The 19075-nt window shown below is 49.4% G+C and overlaps 9 protein-coding genes across 9 annotated transcripts; 5 read left to right on the top strand and 4 right to left on the bottom strand.

The window, feature by feature from the left end:
* Positions 1 to 1660: 1660 nt before the first annotated feature.
* On the top strand, positions 1661 to 2452 carry N7500_010077 (uncharacterized protein; the record flags this gene model as incomplete). Its single annotated transcript, XM_056681215.1, has 1 exon — positions 1661 to 2452. One exon carries the CDS (start codon positions 1661 to 1663, stop codon positions 2450 to 2452), a length of 792 nt encoding a protein of 263 aa, XP_056528597.1.
* A 453-nt stretch (positions 2453 to 2905) lies between these two features.
* N7500_010076 (uncharacterized protein) lies at positions 2906 to 3423 on the bottom strand (the record flags this gene model as incomplete). Its single annotated transcript, XM_056681214.1, has 2 exons — positions 2906 to 3271; positions 3322 to 3423. 2 exons carry the CDS (start codon positions 3421 to 3423, stop codon positions 2906 to 2908), a joined length of 468 nt encoding a protein of 155 aa, XP_056528596.1.
* Positions 3424 to 5291: 1868 nt separating this feature from the next.
* Positions 5292 to 7097, bottom strand: N7500_010075 (SD08430p; the record flags this gene model as incomplete). The annotated part of the gene is made up of 2 exons (XM_056681213.1): positions 5292 to 5637; positions 5707 to 7097. The coding sequence occupies 2 exons, from the start codon at positions 7095 to 7097 to the stop codon at positions 5292 to 5294; spliced, it is 1737 nt and encodes a 578-aa protein (XP_056528595.1).
* Positions 7098 to 7886: 789 nt separating this feature from the next.
* Positions 7887 to 8969, top strand: N7500_010074 (uncharacterized protein; the record flags this gene model as incomplete). Its single annotated transcript, XM_056681212.1, has 3 exons — positions 7887 to 7974; positions 8097 to 8692; positions 8763 to 8969. 3 exons carry the CDS (start codon positions 7887 to 7889, stop codon positions 8967 to 8969), a joined length of 891 nt encoding a protein of 296 aa, XP_056528594.1.
* A 312-nt stretch (positions 8970 to 9281) lies between these two features.
* N7500_010073 (uncharacterized protein) lies at positions 9282 to 10955 on the bottom strand (the record flags this gene model as incomplete). Its single annotated transcript, XM_056681211.1, has 2 exons — positions 9282 to 9965; positions 10020 to 10955. The coding sequence occupies 2 exons, from the start codon at positions 10953 to 10955 to the stop codon at positions 9282 to 9284; spliced, it is 1620 nt and encodes a 539-aa protein (XP_056528593.1).
* A 659-nt stretch (positions 10956 to 11614) lies between these two features.
* Positions 11615 to 12493, bottom strand: N7500_010072 (putative esterase/lipase; the record flags this gene model as incomplete). The annotated part of the gene is made up of 1 exon (XM_056681210.1): positions 11615 to 12493. The coding sequence occupies one exon, from the start codon at positions 12491 to 12493 to the stop codon at positions 11615 to 11617; it is 879 nt and encodes a 292-aa protein (XP_056528592.1).
* A 750-nt stretch (positions 12494 to 13243) lies between these two features.
* Positions 13244 to 14824, top strand: N7500_010071 (uncharacterized protein; the record flags this gene model as incomplete). The annotated part of the gene is made up of 6 exons (XM_056681209.1): positions 13244 to 13333; positions 13389 to 13461; positions 13526 to 13535; positions 13595 to 13791; positions 13845 to 13898; positions 13980 to 14824. The coding sequence occupies 6 exons, from the start codon at positions 13244 to 13246 to the stop codon at positions 14822 to 14824; spliced, it is 1269 nt and encodes a 422-aa protein (XP_056528591.1).
* A 517-nt stretch (positions 14825 to 15341) lies between these two features.
* N7500_010070 (phosphopantothenate--cysteine ligase CAB2) lies at positions 15342 to 16543 on the top strand (the record flags this gene model as incomplete). The annotated part of the gene is made up of 2 exons (XM_056681208.1): positions 15342 to 16373; positions 16421 to 16543. 2 exons carry the CDS (start codon positions 15342 to 15344, stop codon positions 16541 to 16543), a joined length of 1155 nt encoding a protein of 384 aa, XP_056528590.1.
* Positions 16544 to 17184: 641 nt separating this feature from the next.
* Positions 17185 to 18594, top strand: N7500_010069 (glycosyltransferase family 31 protein; the record flags this gene model as incomplete). Its single annotated transcript, XM_056681207.1, has 2 exons — positions 17185 to 18192; positions 18265 to 18594. The coding sequence occupies 2 exons, from the start codon at positions 17185 to 17187 to the stop codon at positions 18592 to 18594; spliced, it is 1338 nt and encodes a 445-aa protein (XP_056528589.1).
* Between the last annotated feature and the right edge of the window lie 481 nt (positions 18595 to 19075).

Here is a 19075-nt window from a genome sequence, read left to right as displayed (position 1 = left end):
CATCAATATATACACGCTATCAATAGGTTAAATTTGCAGCTGAATCACTTCATGTTCATTGCTTTCTTCTAAGAACTCATTCTCACGAAAATCAACTTCACACTCAACCCGACGAACCTATCAATCGCATTGGAATATCACGGTACAAAGTACAGTTCAAATGAGTATGTCGCCCAGGCACAATTATGCTCGCTACCAGGTTATTTGGTTTCGGAAGCAACATCCAGTAGCAGCCAATATTACATTTGCAGACTACGGTGCCCTTCACATCGCTCTTCAGAAATTGACGTGTTTAATGATATAAGACTACAATTGAACCTGGAAAAACATTGATTCCACTAGTCATTTGTATTGACACCGACGGTGCAGTTCCCCAAGTGCACGTGTGCGCCGCAAAGGCACCAAGCGACTTGATTTTGAATACCAGTTTGTTAGATAATTGATGAAGGAACTCCTGATTGAGATCTGGCCCATTGAGGAAAAAAAAATCCTGCGAATGCTTTGACATCCGCACTCCCGCAGGCTGTTATGAAAGGGTTGGAAATTTCTTGGTGAATGTTGAAATGGAAGCAATCTGAAAGTTAGAATTTGACGGGAATTTGAAGGGAAACAAGACGCGGAAGCTGGCTTTTATGCTTGGCTTTACTACGCGAACCAGAATGGGTTTGACTTGATGCTTCTTATGCTCAGTCTGGGTATTTGATGACCCCATTTTCTGTTGCTGGCTCGTAGAGTGAGCGATTGCTTGCTAGACTTCAGTGTATATACACCGCGCTTTTTCATCCATTGATCAATCAAGCCAAGAACCCTCCCTTCTCCCTCCCTCGCGCCCAGTAGCTCATGATTGAGTCCAGTCAGCCTTGTATACAATAATATTGCTACCTGGCTTGCTGGCTCGGGTGATACCAGGCCAGCTACCGTGAGCAAAATTATTTCTTGCTGTGATTTTGGTGACTGTACGTAGTGCATCGGTATATACCGTCGACATGTCAACCTAAAATTTCTCAGTGGGTTTCCCTTTTGTCCCAGACGATATATCTCCTTCATCGCGGCCGGTATAACCTTGGTAATCTGTATTGTTGATGGAATACTATCATCAAAATCCGGCTCTCGTCAGCAGGATTCCAGCGCCAATCTTATGATTGGAGTACGCTGTTATAAGTGACTTGGACACCATAGACGCGTTGCATCCTTTCGGTTCCAGTGCCTCTACTTTCCGGATTCTAGAATACAAGATACATTTAAATGCAGGAAACATGAAACATATCAAGACATTGCGCACCATGAAAATTCCTCAGAGGAAAGTCTGTAAGTCAGTTGTTGAGAGTTAGTCTAGGCGGGGGCAATAGATTGAAGAACAGAGGCATGAATGTCTACGATGTACATCGATGGTACATGGGAAATCTTATATAATATTCCGTTTGTCTCATCACAAACTCACTTCACTGTTTACTTCGATCATTACCTATGTCACAATGAGATGCAATATCTTATAATATGATGCATCAACCAATACCATGTTGGGGCAGCCTTGTCTTTGGCCCCCAAGAACATCAGATGATGTGCCTAAAGCAGTTAGCAGCCCCGATTTCTCGTGCTCTGTTTTCAAATATACTTGAAGCCTACATGAAAAGTTCCGAGTAACCTATCACTCGCAGCTATGCCACGAAGATCCATCCGCCTATTAGGTTATACCACCGCTGCAACCGGCATAGCCAGCTACAGCATCCACCGTGGACTTTGCTACTTAGAAAAGAAATACCCAGAGCTTCCTCCCGCAGCCGGTAGCAAGACCCTTCGCAAACCGCAGAACCCAAGTACCCAGCACTGCGCATATACCAACATCTATGCCGCACAAATACCGCTACAAAACCTCGAAGCACGCGTCCCAAGCTCAAAGGCACCAACGAAAACAGAGCTCGAGTATGCATGGGCTAGATCTGTACTCGGCAGCAAGATCTTACGAGCCGAGGGCTTGATCATCGGATTATTCACTAGCTTCCGTTTCACACCTGGGGACACAGGCAACTCAGCGGAAGGACTTTTGCCGGACAAAACGACAGGCGCGCCGCGTCTTCTGCTGAACGGCTTATTCCAAGTGCAGCGCCTCCCATCTGCTGACGCGGATAGTAATGGACTATTGGTCTCTTTGAAATTGCCGGACGGACCCCGTGAGTTCTTTGAGAAGATTGCGCGGTGGGGGTATCCTTGGCGCTTAATGTCGTCTTTGCGACATGAGATGAGTGTCTCGGAGCCGTTTCAAATGAATGGACAAGGCATGTTTGTTGAGGTTCGATTTGCAAGTGCGCATGATTATGAGGTTGTGAACGCAGAGGGCGATATGTGGAAACAGAAGACTATTCCAGCTTGGACTTTGAGGTTGCATCGTGGGTTTGCGAAACTTATTTTGGATTGCGTTGTTCGAGAGTTGCAGCGGGATGCTAAGGAGTAATTCCGATTTCAAAACGGGATGTTGGGTTGACTTACCTTTGATTCATTGAAGTACTCACATCCTTCATCTCCAATCACTGGAATGTTGGTAATGGTATGGGATGCCCCGGCCTGAGAACATCGGACATCTCGACCTGCAGCGTAAGCTATCATCTCCTGGAAGCCTCAGCGAGCTCTGAGGAACTGTTTAATAGCCTTCACTCCACTCCTACACTTCGCTCTGCGATCTATAAATATACAAACTTGGCAATCATCTTCGTAGAAAGCCCCTTCAATACCTTTCCAGTGAGTAGACATGGTCAACTACGGCTTGAATTATACTGACCAGAAGTCTATTTTTTGTGCACTGTAGCTCTTCAACGAAGGCCATGTCCAGCCGTATAAACATTTCTCTGATATACACCCTATTTACCACGCATTATCAACGTTTCTCCAAAAATTGCATCAGATCCATCTATTTCCTCCCATCTTCAGCATCACCGCCCGCAACTGGAAGACAAGGGTTTCCATTCGGTATAATAGTCCATGACTCAAACCCATTGTACAAATAACATACCTCCCAGCCATTGGTAATGCTCCCCAGAAATCCGTCCTCTCCACCGGAGCAGTCAGGCGAGCTGAACATGCAAAGATCGTAGCGGTCGGTCTCGGACGGGCTCTTCCACGAGATACTCTTGACGTTTGTTGAATTGAATTCGGCAGTATTCAATATCTGACAGTCACGCTTTTTTGCGCCGGAGTAGTGCAGAATGGAGTATTCGATATTGCTTTCGGAGCTGTTGCAAACCGGCGGTGCTTCACTGAGAAGACGGAAGTCCCACTATGAAACATCAGCGGGGTTGACTAATAAATTTGATTTCTTTGACATACGGCTCTGTAGGCAAGGACCGAGAGATCCTCAGGGCTGGGCAGTGCATACACCGTCCAGGGAGAGACGCTAACGAGCGTCAAGCACGCGGCGAGGAATTTCATTATGCTTTAGTTGGTAGACAGAGTAGACAGTAGGGGTGAAGGAGACAAGGAATGAAATGTGAATTTGAGATATCCAGGAACAGGCTTAGAATTGCTTCTTCTTAAAGACCACTCATATCCCAGTTCGACTATTTTAGAACAAAAATGCACCTGCAGGAGCGGAGCCTGCATCTCCAATCACATTCGTCGACAGCCAGTCGAGACTCCATCGACTCGAGGACGACCCTGTTTACCTGCAGCTGGAACGCCAGGTGAAAGAACCTGACCAAGGAAATGTGAATACGGCTTACCCCGTAGAGGGGGTTCGGATAAGTCTCTTCTTGGCGTCGGGGAAAAAGCGCTAAAGTTCTTGGGGCTTCTCATTGGGCACAGTATTGTCAAGACTCTGGTTCCTGAAGAATCTCATCAAATATGCTACGGTGCAGCTCGTCCGGTCCTGAACTCGGGCTTCAAATGACTCCCAGAGATAGGGTTGATTATCTCACCGACTCGGGAACACGGTGAATAAACACTTGCTTGGCTCAGGAACAGCAGGGATCAGACATTGGCTTACGTGCAGCTTGAATATTTGCCACGAGGTTGCTTTTTCCATCCAGTTATAGGGGTTGGTGACTGTATGGCCAGATTATGACCTTCATAGCGGCTTATGTTGTACGCGAAAAGTATCGTATAGTTGGATAAAGTGGCTGAATCCCCTGATGTGTACGACCTGTACCTATGTTGTATGGAGCTTTTTCCCGACAAACCATACAATAATGCCTCATGCATGGTGCCTAGTCTGGACATTGTGATGCTTACACGGGTGAAGACAAGACGTGGGCTCTGCTCACCACAAGAGAGAGAAGTTATTTTTCATAAGTTTCAGCTCCTTTGTATCCGACCCTTTATGCCTTGAAGCTCTGGTGCATCATTTTTTGTGTAATCCTTCGGTCCATAGGCATCCGCGTACTCCATACCTCGATGGACACTTCTCTCACAAATATTCCCCTGTCAATAAATCCTGCCATAGGAAAAATCGAGATTTATCACCAGCTTGGAGCTGCTCTACCCAGTTCCTGCTCTTGTACGCCAATGGGCCATATATCATCTTCTCATGCCGCATTTTGTTGCTCCCATGAATGTTGCCAGTTAGGAATAGGTGTTTACATTTGGCAATAGTTGGCTCTCCGTGCAGCATTAATGTGTCTTTCCCGCACCTGCCTTGCCCACGATCCACAACATTAGATAAATGTCATGGATCATGTCAGGAGACATTCAACAACTGGAGGATTGAGCTAACAAGGGAAGGGACCATGTCTACTTTCCGCGGTTGACACAGAAATTTATGGGCCAACCTGCAGGGCAGAGTGAGATAGCATGAGATCATTTAATAATGTATATCTCAGAGGGCTTATGAAGTGAATATCAGAAAAAGAGTTAGATTGTCGTCAAGTATGGTGGTACTTGGACAAACTGATAATCAAGTTGTCAGATTCTCTATGTAGATGTACAAGGGAATAAGTTAAACAAAGCCAGGATAGCGCGCTGTATGATCAGGAATTCCACATCGCCTTGTGCTGAACATAGTGAAGGAATTCTATGCAAATATGCACATGCTGATCCTCTATTAGACTTTAAAAAAACAGCTGAGAACATGTCGACATCTTGACCTGGTCACTGTGATTATCCTACACCAGCAGACTCATTTGATATGTTCCGTGACGCGGATCTGTGCCTGCGCGCAACCTCGGTAGACAGCTTAAGGTGCTAGAAAGAATGCCTTGTCTAAATTATTTGTTTATTCAATCTATAGAATGTCCCAGACAAAGGGTATACAAAGACATCATAGGCCGTCACGAGACACCAAAAACCACAGTCGAGTCACAATATCACTCTCGCTGGGGATTAGACGTCAATCGCCAAGCCCTCAGAGGCAAGTCCTGTAGCTTCTGCGCAGCTGGTTTGATAAACATAATGAATGTGAGCGTGCCAATGAGCACACAAAGCATGTTGGTCATATAGTACCCGTCACGGTCGACGCGGCAAGTGCCGCCGCCGTTGATGCAACGGTTCTTCTCTGGCTCAAGCGCGCAGGAGAATGACGTCGTGATGAGGGCATCTTTGAGGGAGTCGGCGGCCGGGGCGATGGCTGGAGGAAGACATGTTGCTTCTGTGAACATGTCGACTAGTTTGAGGACGAAGATGCGAGGGAATGTTCCACCGAGGTTGCAGACACTGGAGATATGTTAGCTATTGTGTGCGCGGTTGGTTGGGTGGGAAGAGAAAGCAGGTAGTAGGACTTACGTGGCGAGGAGAGTCATGTACGTCCCACCAATGGCTGGGTCGGCGATGCGGGCGTGGAAGGCCGAGATGGCGACGAACATGACCGTGTTCATGAAGGTTGAGAGGACATGCTCGCCAATTACAGTGGCCATGTACCACATTGGGACTTCCGAGGCAGCGGGGTAGATCATAACGGTCAATTGGGCGAGCACGGCGGCTGCAAGTCGTCCGATAAAGGCCCAACCCCAGAGACGCATTGCTCCATAGTTGGTTGACCACTGACCGGCATAGTATCCCAGCATAATCTCAAATGGGAAGTCGATCAAGACGACCAGGGCCATGTTGTCTTGACCAAAGCCCTTGTCCAGGAGCTTGAGACTGGTGACTCCGTCGTTGGCTTGGAAGCCAATCTTAGCAATGAGATGAATCAAAATGATGGTCTGGATGTTTTTCAACTTCAAGACGCTCCACATGCTTTTATACACATCCATGATGCTGTCACGTTCCTTGGTGCGTTCTTCCTTCTTGAGGAAGGCCAGGCCACAGGTCACGATCAGATAAGCCCAGCCCCAGAAGTTGAGATACGTGCCGAGGGATAGCAAACCGCCCTCGCCAGGGATGGTTCGGAACCACCTGTTGGCAAAGTCCTTCGAGTTGAAAGCCAAAAAGACAGTGTAAGACAGGAAGTGGCCTGCTGTCAATCCGACCGTTTGGGCGGTCGACGCGTAGGAGATATTAGGTGGGGACATCAAAGTGATAGCCCATCCATCTACAGCAATATCCTGGGTGGCACAGAACAGCACCAACATAAACCACCAGTAGGTGAATTTCCAGACGCCCGCGCCATCATTCGCGCCGGCCTGTACCATCATATCCTCAATATGACCACCCATATATATCATAGCCAGTCCGGCAATCACCTGTACGGGGGTAATCCAGCTCTTGCGCCGACCAAAGCGCGTACTCCACACAGCATCGACAATCGGACTCCAAAACAATTTGAGCGAGTACGGGTATGAGGCGAGCGAGAAGATTCCAATTTGTCCGTATGAGAGGTATGGCTTGAGCAGGAAGGGCACGGAGCCGGTGGCTAAGCCCATTGGAATTCCTTGGAGGAAGTATAGCAGGACCAGCAGCAGGAAGTTACGGCGATCACTGCGTGGTAGGTTGTGGAAAGTTGTATTCGTCTGAATTGGGGTTTGAGGCACGATCGGTTCGTGGTCGAGGGAGAAGGAAGGTCGTGACATGAGGTGGGCTGTTCTTTCGGCGGAGGTCTCTGTGGAGGGCGTGTCCCTCCTGCGCATTTCGATGCTATTATTCATCTTCCCATTCGCACGTCCGTTTGACCCGGTAGCAACTTTTAGGTTGGGCTTGGAGCGGCGCTTGGAGAGGCTCGCGTTCTTGCGTGTCATTGAATGGTATGTTATGGTAGGGAGAGATCTCCTTGGTCGACTTCGTCCTGATTGGATCGAGGACCGAAGTTTGTATTAGGTATGGTATCGAATAATGAAAGGGGTGGATCGAAGGTTCGTCTTCGAAGGGATCAGGTTCAAATGCCCTGAGTGTCTTATATGAACTCGAGAATGAAGGAGTGAATGAGGGATATGAAAAGAAAGAAACCTCATGGATGTTTGGTGGGGGATCAAACCGGATGACAAAAAGCATGAGGCAAGCTGGCCTCTTGGCTCTGCAGATCCGGGGAGCCGGAGGAGTTGGGATCTATTTTAATCTTCTATACAAGATTGGTTGAACGGGGGTATAGATGTGGGCATTCATTTGAAGCTGATCTTGATATACAACTTCTATTCTCTCTATTTGTTACACACATCGCAGTCAATGCCATATGAGGTCACCACATCAACACGGTGGGACTGCAGGGATTAAGCATAAATCAGATATGATCAATATAAGATCGAGATAGTCCAAGCAAACCCTCAACTAGACACTTTTGAGGCTTAGTCTACTATCAAATCTGCCCATGCGTTCAGATCTCATATAATAATCCCGGCTGCCCAAGTGCCTGGGTGAGCCCATCGCGTCAACATCTGACGTGATCACGTGCTGCAAATAAACAACCCCAATCTCCAATCAACTCCGCATCTGCCTTACCTTCTATGACGGCGTTGGAAGGGGGATATTCAACAATAACCATACCCCAGGAACCTTACGCAGCTCCTCGAACCGAATCTGAAACATTCGTAATGGCAACAACCGCCTCTCGCGCCCTGGAATCACCAGACCCAGAAGAAGAAGAACTCGATACCGAGATCACCTCAATCCGCGCAGAAAGTAAGCATCTCAAGCCAAAATTCAAATCAAACCCCCAGTCTAATCCATACAAAGTCCAAAGCCTTCAAAAACACAAACGCATCCTCACATCCAGCCTCCTAACAACCGACCCGATCCAAAAGCTCCTCCGCAAACAACCCAAACCTCAATCCACCACAACAAACCCAACAGACCACCTCACGACAATCTCCCCCTGGTTCATGCCGCTGGCGCCCATAGCTCCTCAAACCACCACCGCATCGCCTTCGGCGCAACAGCCTTCCCATTTAAAGACCCATCCCCAACAGCCCCCACCACACCCCTCCTCGGTGTCCGCGTCGACATATGCGCGCGCAACGGCCGCTTCGCAAAACCACACTACGTCCTCCTCCAATCGGAGTGGAGCCGCGCTCCTGGCGCCAATTCAAGTTCTACGAAACTTTTAAAGGTGTACCGACACACAGTGCCGGCATTTATATCAATTGCGAAGCTGGAGAGTGTTTATCTCCCGCGACCTGGCGCAAAGCGTGACAATGAAAATGAGGATAGGGACGGGCATTCATCTGCTGAGGATGAGGCTGAGCCGGCGAAGCCGTGGAAGAGTGGTAGCCGTGCGCGGAAACAAGATCTGCGGGGGTTTGTGCGCGAGCTTCGTAGGGAGCTTGTTGCGTGGTATATGCGGGTTGATGCGGTTGAATTCCTGCGGGAGAAATTGGGGTTTGTCAGTGAGGGTGGGGGGGTCTTTGCCGTTTGATGTTTCGCCGGATCGGGACACGGGGATTGTTTCTTTGGCTGCCGTTTCGTTGGAGACGCGGTATGTGCGCGTTGAGTGGGTTGATGGGCGGGTTGGGCGGTTCAAGTTGTCTGATGTTGGGGTTGTGGAGCGGGCTGTTGTTATTGGTGATGAGGGCCGGGATAAGAAGATTGAGGATGCGATGACTGGTGGTGGTGGGAGGGTTGAGACGGTCTTGGATAGGTTGAGGGTGGATGCGTTGTCTACATCACAGCAGCCCTGAGGTGCTGTACTTTTTTGTTCCTGTTTTTTCAGCAAGTGATACCCTGATGTGAATTGTTTGAATAAATTTGAATTTGAATTTGAATTTCATTGCTGTTAAATGATAAACAGGCTTGGTATGTCTATTCAATGGTCTCTACCAAATGCTGTGCTATCATGAGACCAAAAAAGGCCGCAAGGCATATATATGTAAGTGGTCGGTTGATCCGAAAGGAGACTTCAAAATTATTACAAGAAGAGTAAGGGGCATGACAAGGACTGAAGAGGTGATTAAAAGGGTATATTGAATAGATGTCGTGTCATCGTCTCCGAATTAAAGAGGCCTATGATCCTGGCTGGGATGGATTGTATCCGGGGTTGAAGTATCGAGTGGTGAGTGGCCTGTGACAGCAATCGGGGTGTTGGGGTTTGTGAAAGCAAGAGGCGGCAAAGGACCATATGATTGGCCATGTCGTGCTTCAAGATGGCGACGTAGGACAGCCTCTTCCAAGTACCAGCGGTGCCGCAAAGTCGTCTTTTTCGTATCCAAGGCGTGCATGAGAGAGGCTTCTTCTCGTTGGTGCTCGGCTTGTAAGGTAGCAACAACCTGGATGTGTCGGTTACACATTTCTACCAGTTCCTTTTCCATACGCGCTGTGGCTTCCTGCAGCTTGAGTTCTTGGCGGTCACGCAGGACTTTGATGCGGGCGTCATGCAGCTGGTCCATGCTTTTGTGGGAGTGGTATTGTTGTTCTAGCTGCTCCATGTGTTGGCGAGTGAGCACACGGGCTGGGGGAGTGGATTCCGATTCCGAGAATGATTCCGAGCATCGTTCGGCTCCGGTCGATGTTCTGGTCGAAGTTCCGGCGGGGGATGGTGGTGGGCTAGAATTGCGGAGGAACCCCTCCATGTGCTTGATCCGAGTGCGCGAATTCAATTTTGCTCTATCGAAATCGCGTTGCTGTTCGATTTCCACCGCCAGTTGTCGCTCTTCAATTTTGGTTATAGCTTCGATGTTCTGTGCAATAAGATTTTAGCATAGAGATAAACAAACGGATCTTGTAAACCGTACCTGCTCGCGTTTCTCATCCTCCCGACGCTGGTTGTCAGACTGCTGCTCCGAGATAGCGGTCTGGTGCCGACGCCGGAGGGTACTTAGAGCGGCGTCTTGAAAAGCGAGATGTCGGTTCCTTTCCATCTGATGCCGCTCGTGCATCTCACTTAACTCCGGATCGTCCAGGCTTCTTTGTAACATCTCTTTGCTGAACAGAGGGATGGCCAGCCTGGGAAGTGATGCCTCGCTGTTCGCATTGGGTGGAACATTCTCTTGGACCGCACGATTAATTTCCGGCGTAGGTTCGAAGAAAACATGTTCAAAGCCTTTATCGCCGTTGGGTACAGTCATGCGCGGATCCGAGGGCAAAACGGCTGAAGATGTGCGCTTCTTGCGGAAATGGATTCTACCAATGGCAGACTTCAAGCTTGTGCGTCGCTTCTCCTTCTTGTCCGCAGAGGCGACACTGAGAATTGAATGCCGATGCGACTTGGCTTCAAATGGATCATTATATCCGGGCCCGGAAAGGCCCGTTTTCCCCTCACTAGAGCAAAATGAAGTCGGGCGCGTAGAGAGCGAAGCAAGTGATCGCGTACTGCCAGGCTTCATTCGATCTGAGGCAAGTGTGATATCCGACAGCGACGCAACGATCTGATCGAGCACGGATGACACCGGCGAGGATGGGTCGTGGGACGGAGTAACGGAGCCGCACGCGGAATTCCGATCTGTCGACGATCCAGAAGATAGGTTTGGGGAGGTACGATCGCCCATTCCTAATGCAATCGAGGCAGCTAGCGGCGCAGATGCTTCGATCTTTGACACTTGAAGACCCAGCTGTTGAGCTTCTTCAGCTAGCTGCTGCGCCTGCGCTGCTTCGGATTCGGGTGAGGGGTGGTGGAGGACATCGGCGCGATATTGGGCCTCATCAAAGATGGGCCCGGTGCTCGACGCCATTGTATGTACAGTTATACGAGGTATGTGGCGCCTAACCAGCGGGCGCACATGGGAGGCAATGGTCAAAGGCTAAGAATAATACTCGTCCACATGGACAAGGTGTGTTCTATGACGGCATCCAGGAGAGTTATGATGAGGGGTTGTAAGGACAGTAGAAGGGAAGTAAGAGGGTCAAAGCAATAAGGGGCCAGAAAGGTAGAAAGGGGAAACAAAGACAGTTTATGGGCCTTGTTTCGCTTTCCTCATGTTTTTTTCATTTTAGGCAATTTCTAAGTAAAAAAAAATAATAAAGCCCCACGGGTGACCCTGACGCAATCCCTTCCAGGACAATGGGGTTTTGAAACGGACTAAACTGGGATAGGTTTTATATTAGATTGGATAAGCTATAACCGTTTCTACACTAGTGAGTTCAAAATTGGATATAGCCGAAGAAATACTGAACTATCATTGAACAGATTAAACATCTCGGCATTTGTATAGGCGTATTTCCTAACTCTATACAACTTGATCCCTGATATCCCTTGAAGCCGCTCACCAGATTGGGAAGATAGGGCTTAGGGTTATTGGAAATAGCCTCGGTTCCATGGAACGTATGCATCATGCCATGTATCAGGCCAGGAACACGAGATCCATTGATGTCAGGAGTCAGGATATATTGACTAGCTCCCGTTCAACATATCAAATGCCAGTTGATAAGCCCGCTCTTTAGCTTGGTATTGCGGACTTCCTACCCTCGTGCTCTTGTCCCATCCATGGCTACACCCCGCCATGCGCTCGCTGACCACATGCCAACCGTGCAATCTCTTGATCTTCCGGGCCAGCTCCTCTCCCTCAAGCGCGAGGGTATCGCCATCTGCGGTAATAATAAGCACACGTCGTGGAAACCGATCCGCCTCGGCGTAGAGCGGCGAAATGCGCGGATCCCGTTTGTCCAGGGATGAGGGGATATAGCAACGGTCGAAGAGGCGCATAACAGGAAGAGGAATTACAAAGTCCCCACGGGCAGGTGCTATCTTCGAAGCCGGATCAGGGCTTAGATCCGTAACAGGATAAATCGATATCAGGGAGCGGAAAGTATCGCGAGGGAAGAGATTTGACGCAGCGGCCAGCGCGAGGTTGCCACCCGCACTAAATCCTGATATGGATACACGAGTCAGGTCGAATTCATCGGGACAAGAAAACACATATTTGATGGCGTCTTCCACATCGTTCAGCGCGGCGGGGAAGGGGTATTCTGGTGCTAGACGATAGCGAACGTCCAAGACCGTGTGCTTGGTTTCGTGACTGACTCGTCGACAAAACTCATCGTCGCCACCATGGAGGGGTATTACGAAGCCACTTCCGTGAAAGTTGATCAGGACAGGTGATGGGCTGGAGCCAGGTGGTCGATATAGGTGAACCTTGATGGTCCGGGTAGCATCCCGGGACTTGATTTGGCGGATTTCGTCTGGAGTGGCCGCTACATTTCTGGCAAAGCCCATATATGTTCGGATGATGAATGCAAAGCACTTGTTGTAATAATACAATAAGTCCACCATGGTTGGTGTAAGCGGGTGTTGAAGCTGAGTCTCAGACTCTCAGCCGAGGCTTGGGGTTAGGGGGATGCCACTGTTGATCTTCACCCTAGCCTACTAGCCTTGCTGACATCTCGCAGTGCCTAGACTAGAAGTACTAGCTTGGGATCGACTAACATCTGTTATTTTTAATTCTAACACGTTACTACTTGTCCAAAGTATTCATCAAGACATTATCTAACTTACAACTAGGCGATAGTAATGCCCGGATTCCAAGGCACCCATGCAGCACACAGTGTAACTTTTCTGTGACAGTCTACCTGAGCGGGATGTCCTTACAAAGTCAATAACATTGACCTTTTGATATCTGCTGTTCTTCACAGATTCTCTTTTCATAAGGTCTGTAATGTGAGCTATGCCACTGCCGGTGCGTCGATATATATCATCGCTTGTGGCGGTATTGATGGTCCCATAAAATAACTGTCAATTCCCCGCATTCGGCAAATCCCACGCAGAGCCTCACTCCTTTCCACGCACCTTCTCTGCCAATCAAAATGGCCGCCTGCCGTCGTCACGCTGTTCGCCAACACCCATTGCCATCGCATCTACTAGTATCCCACTTTTGGACTCCCAAGCTGTCTGGTGAATAGTCATTTTAGTTTCTCAAGCCACCAGTCTCAGGTTTTATTTAGTAAAGAAATATCACTTCTTTGGCTGGACAGGAGTACTGGGAGATCGCGCTTTCGACATCGCATTCTACACGCAATCTACAGGATGTCCACCAAAGTTGACCCCATCGATACTAACTTCACAGTTTTCATACGCTTACCATTTCCCAGGGGTGATTTTGTCGACCCGCCACCTGTCAGTCTCCCCAACAGAGACCCCTCGAGCCTCGACTGACGTACAACATAAATAGGTGGAATGGAATGCATCCAAAGAGCAAGCGTTATGGGATATTCTTTCTCGACCATCTAAAGGCGACTTAGACTGTGTGTATTGCTTTTCTTCCAGACTTACCTTCACTTCACTTCAACATCGCTGACATCATTTCAGGGAAAGCTCTGTAACTGCACTCTGCCCCGAGTACCTCCAGGCCGAGGGCTGCTAACATTGTTGGTTTAGGGCAGAGAACTTTGATGTCACATTGCATTTCCTCCTTCAACAGGCGGCATGGCTCTATGATCGTCAGCTGTCACAGGCCCGGGCCCAAATGCGCAAGGTCGGCACCACGCAGTCGAATGCTCCTTCTCCGGCACCAGGATCTATCTCTGGCAGTACGGCCTTAGGCGGACAGTCACAAAAAGAAACGCCATTACCAGGTATACCCCGTAGCTCCCTTTGTATTCGATACTGTGCGATACTGACAATCTAGGTTCTCGGGCGCCATCACGGCAAGTATCTCAACAGAAAGATATCCCTCTACGAGGTATGGACCAAAACCCTGCCCGTCTTTGTGGGGGCCATTCGATTTCACCAATGGATGGAACCCGCTTAACACTGATTGCAGTCGCTGAAAACCGACGTACGAGCTTTACATCAACTACGGCTTCTAACCAACCTCGTGGATCCCGGGACCCTACACGCATCGGCACGCCGACAACAGAGGAAAAAGAACCGCGCTGGGATTCTTTCGGTCCTCGGCGCTCAGCTGTGAAGCGAGAGCAACCACCTGTCGCGGGTTTGCCCCAATCTCCAACACTCGAGGAAGAGTCTCTATCCTCCAGCTCGTCGGAAGATTCAGAATCCGAGGACGAAGACACAACAAGGCGTGTACCCCGATTCAAACGGTTTGGCAAGTTTTCCACCCATCGCTCTGGTATCCGTGGTGACGAGGACGACGAAGAAGATGCCCCAGCATTCCTCCCCCTACCCCGAGAACACCAGCATACCCATCGGGAGCGGCCTGTACAGGAACTGAGCACGACCCTCCGTTTAGATGCTGAGCGAGCAGAGGCGCTACAGCGACGTCCCGAACAATGGTCTGATCCCAGGGCCCCGGTAGCTACCGAATCATCCACCAGCTCTATGAGCTCTGGTGGACCCAGACGGACCAGCCAGGGAGCATCGATACTAAGCCCTCTACGCACTGTTGAACGCCACAATTCACGCAAGTCTACCGCCTCCGGTCGTGAAACTAGCGATGGGACTCCTAGCATGGGAAGCAGCTTCAGTGACCTCGACGGTATGTGTTCTAAACCCGAGGATTCCGGATTCCAACTGATCGACTGGTCAGACGCAAGCGTTACCCAATCAGCCTTGGAGGAGGCTCTTCTAAGCAACATGCAGCATGGTGGGATGGCGAGTCGGATGAGTACCATCAGTCAAGCCTTGCGCAGCCGGTATCTGCAGTGAAATACATAGCATCTGTTTTGAGATATAGAAAGGATGTGGTATGATGTAGCTCATGCGGGGTCCCGCATACGGCACGTGACCGAGTGGCACCTCGGTATCTCGGTGACGCGCACCAGTGACAATTTTGGATCTCTTCGGGAGTAAGGAGTAAGGAGCTTCCTATTCCCAGATATTCCAGGTATTCACAGTCACGGATCGGTCAAACGGGAGCGCTAGTGCCAGATCAGGCTATTCGGTCTCAACAACATATGGAGGGGCTCAAGCTATCCACTTACCTATGAAAACCTTTGAAACCCCCGTGTTGAATGTACACAAAGGAAAACTCGATATTCAGAATAAACGAGAGTCTTGACCTATGGAAAGCTGACCGGCAACAAAGAACCTGCAACCCCACCAAGTCCTTAAAGCGAGCGGCACCCCTCGGCATCCTATTAACTGCAGTTCACCTCATCAGCAGATCGGCCGTTCCCAATTGTTCAACCATTTTTCTACAAAAGTGTTCCCATCGTCAACCGCAATGGCCGCCCCATTAGTCGGCGATATGCCCCCAGCGGAAGCAGAATCTGTTTATTTCAATGAAGACTCCCCACCAAAGGCACTTCCACGACATGAAGCCCTTGCACGCGCATTCATTGACCTCCACGTGGAGGCGAAGCGACGCGTAGTACTCGTCACATCCGGAGGCACAACAGTACCACTAGAAGCGCAAACCGTACGCTTCATTGACAACTTCTCCGCCGGAACTCGAGGCGCCACATCAGCCGAGTACTTCCTCGAGCAGGGATACGCCGTGATCTTCCTGCACCGGCAGTACAGTCTGCTACCGTATTCGCGGCACTACAGCCACTCGACCAATTGTTTCCTAGATTTCATGGAGGAGGCACCGGCGTCGCCGGACTCCCCCAACCCTGGACATGGTCGTATCATGGTGCGTGACGAGTATCAGGACGAGATGCGCAGCGTTCTGCGAAAATACCGCTACGCGAAGCAGCACAACCGTCTACTCCTTCTTCCTTTCACCACGGTCGCAGAATACTTGTTCGAGCTGCGGTCGATTGCGAAGCTGATGCGACCACTGGGCCCGGATGCGCTCTTCTACCTTGCGGCTGCTGTCAGCGATTTCTTCATTCCGCGCAGTCGCATGGCAGAGCACAAGATCCAGTCTGGTGATTTGCCTCCGCATATGCAAGGCAGCGCAATTTCATCGGATGAAATTTACACGGGCGAAAACGAAGAGAAGCCCTCATCAAATAGCAAGAAGCTTGTTGTCAACCTCGACCCCGTGCCTAAGTTCCTGCACCAGTTGGTGGATGGCTGGGCTCCGGAGGGGAGTATGGTTGTCTCATTCAAACTGGAGACGGATCCCTCGCTGCTTGTCTACAAGGCACGCACTGCGCTGCAGCGCTACTCTCACCACTTGGTGATTGGCAATTTGCTTTCGACGCGCAAATGGGAGGTTGTTTTCATTACCCCGGATGAGCCGCATGAGCGCTGGATCCGGGTTCCCAAAACCCGACGCAGTAAGAGTATCTCTGGTGTCGAGGATCAGGTTGGGTTGGCGGAAGCTAAAAGGGGAATTCGTCAACTTCGGAGCAGGTGGAACCTCAGCAGATTGACGAAAGCAGTCGGGATGGAATTGAGATTGAGAGTCTCATTATTCCGGAGTTGGTCAAGCTGCACACGAAGATGATCGAGAAGCAGACACAAAGTGCGAAGTAAGGCTTCGAATATACAATTCAATACGAACGAATAATGGGTATTTTGGGGGTTTTTGTTGATTGTTACCGGGTTCCGTGTAGAACTATCCTCTGGGATTGTAATGTCCAACGCTTTCGGTGGTCATGCCAATAGTTTTGATCTTTTTCTATGTAGCCTATTATTAGGGTTAGTCTAGGCTAAAACAGTTACAGGAAGGCATGTTCTGTACATGCATGACACACTTTCAGCGCTTTCATAATTCAAAATGTCCAAGTCTTCAATATGTCTCGATCTCGTAAAGTGTGCTGATCCCGGTGGATCCTGACGTCGTGCGGGACCCGGAAGCTCTTCACCCCTGATGAAATGAAGCTTGGAATACCTTTCAATTGCAAAAAAATCAACTATGGTATCTGAAGCAACAAGTATTTGATTGAAGGGGCAACTATTTGAAACTTCCAAATTCCACTTGGGCTACGCGTCCCCGATGTGTCAGCAACCGGCCAACCCTACGTCGATCAACCCAGCATCCACCTTTCCCCAGTTCTTTGCTCTTTTGGTTAACAGGCGAGGGGGAAAACGGTAAACGGTCTTTCCTGCTACTGCTATGGGAAAACAATGACCAATTGATCTATCCTCTGTTCGGCGTATTCATATCTCTCAGGATGCTCCCCCGCCGGTTCAATCGTCGCCTCATCACAGTCGCAACCGCCATTGTGCTCTTGTTCCTTTACCACATCGGCACATTCTCCAGTCACAATGGCCAATGGCGTCCTCATTTCACAACAACCCCCAGTACTCCCCCAGTCTATGATGAGAATGGGGAACCAATCCCATTCTGTCCACCCCTTCCTGGCATGGAAGATGTACTCGTGGTAATGAAGACCGGAGTGACAGAAGCCCGCGAGAAAGTCCCCATCCACTTCAAAACAACCTTACGATGCATCCCCCACTTCGTGATATATTCCGATTTCGAAGAAGAAATCGAGGGCGTCAAAATCCACGATGTCCTCCGTGAAATGGACACATCCGCAAAGAACAACCCGGACTTCGACTTCTACCACCGCCTCCTCAAATACGGCCGCAAGGGTCTAGAGCAGCAAGACTTCGCCGACGAAGCCAACTCCGCAATCGGAAAACCCAACAACCCTGGCTGGAAACTCGATAAATGGAAGTTCCTCCCAATGGCACAGGAAGCGCTACGACACAAGCCAGACGCGAAGTGGTTCATCTTTATCGAAGCAGACACATACATCTCCTGGCCAACGGTCCTAACCTGGCTGGCCCGGTTCGACCACACAAAGCCACACTATCTCGGTACGGAGACTCAGATCGCAGACGTCATCTTCGCGCACGGTGGCTCGGGCTTCATGCTCTCGAACCCCGCCCTACAACGTGCCTCCGACGAATACAGCGCGCGCGAGGTCGAGTTGAACATATACACAGACAATCATTGGGCCGGCGACTGTGTGCTCGGAAAAGTCCTCAGCGACGCAGGCGTCAATCTACACTTCACATGGCCGATCATTCAAAATTCAAACATAGGCGAATTGGACGAGTTCACTACAGACTTTTACCGGAAACCATGGTGTTTCATCGCCGTCTCCCTCCACCATCTCTCACCAATCGATATCGAGAACCTATGGAAATTCGAACAAAAGCGCTGGCGTGATGTGCGTTAACCCAACCCTCTCCCCTGTTCATATTATATTCACAGCATTCCCTAACAACTTACCTTCTAACAGAAAAACAAACGCATCCTCCTCCACGGCGACCTCTTCCGCGAATACATTTTCCCAGAAATAAACAGCCAACCCACCCGCCAGAACTGGAATAACATGGCAAGCGAAGAACAGCCCTTTGCCAAGACCTTCGATGATTGCCGCTTGATCTGCGAAACGCAGAAAACATGTGTGCAGTTCTCCTTCCTTGACAATACATGTTTCACGAGTCTGAATCCGCGTCTCGGAACTGCCGTCCCGAGCGGCGATGCGAGGTCAGGCTGGATTCCGACTCGGATTCGCGCTATGACTGAACAAAAGGGGCTGTGCCGGAAGCCTGATTTCGGGGATTGAGATGTCTAACTGTTCTTAAGTATGCATTTTGCTTTTGTGCTTTTGGGGAAGATCGTTGTATCAAGATATATCGTTGTTTTTTTTTTTTTTCGTTTTTGCTACCTATGTGTTTTTATTTGCTGTTGCTTGCATCAAGAGTGGAACGCTCTAGCGATTGCTTAGGTTTGGAGCTTGTGGCATTTGGGCATACCGAGCTTTTTGAGCTCGGTCTAGAGAACTTGTTTCTTCTTTCTTTTCTCCCGTGTTCCTGTACTACTATTTACTTGTTCTGTGGCTGATTATCATATTGAATACACATGCTGTGTTCGTGGCGTTGGTGTTTGTTCAATCATATTATATCCTTGCTTGATCGCTCAATATACCTCTTGACAGGCTTGGTCGGATTTCGATTCCCCTTCCTGTGGAATCGCAAGTGCTGTTTGTTCTATCATTGATTCACTGGTCTAAACTTTATCTGTAAAAGAGTAAGAAACGAAGGGCT

This window comes from Penicillium coprophilum, assembly GCF_028826855.1.
Source record: "Penicillium coprophilum strain IBT 35676 chromosome Unknown utg000006l_segment0_segment0, whole genome shotgun sequence".
In the NCBI taxonomy this organism is placed as follows: domain Eukaryota; kingdom Fungi; phylum Ascomycota; class Eurotiomycetes; order Eurotiales; family Aspergillaceae; genus Penicillium; species Penicillium coprophilum.
This window is presented reverse-complemented; position numbering and strand designations above follow the sequence as displayed.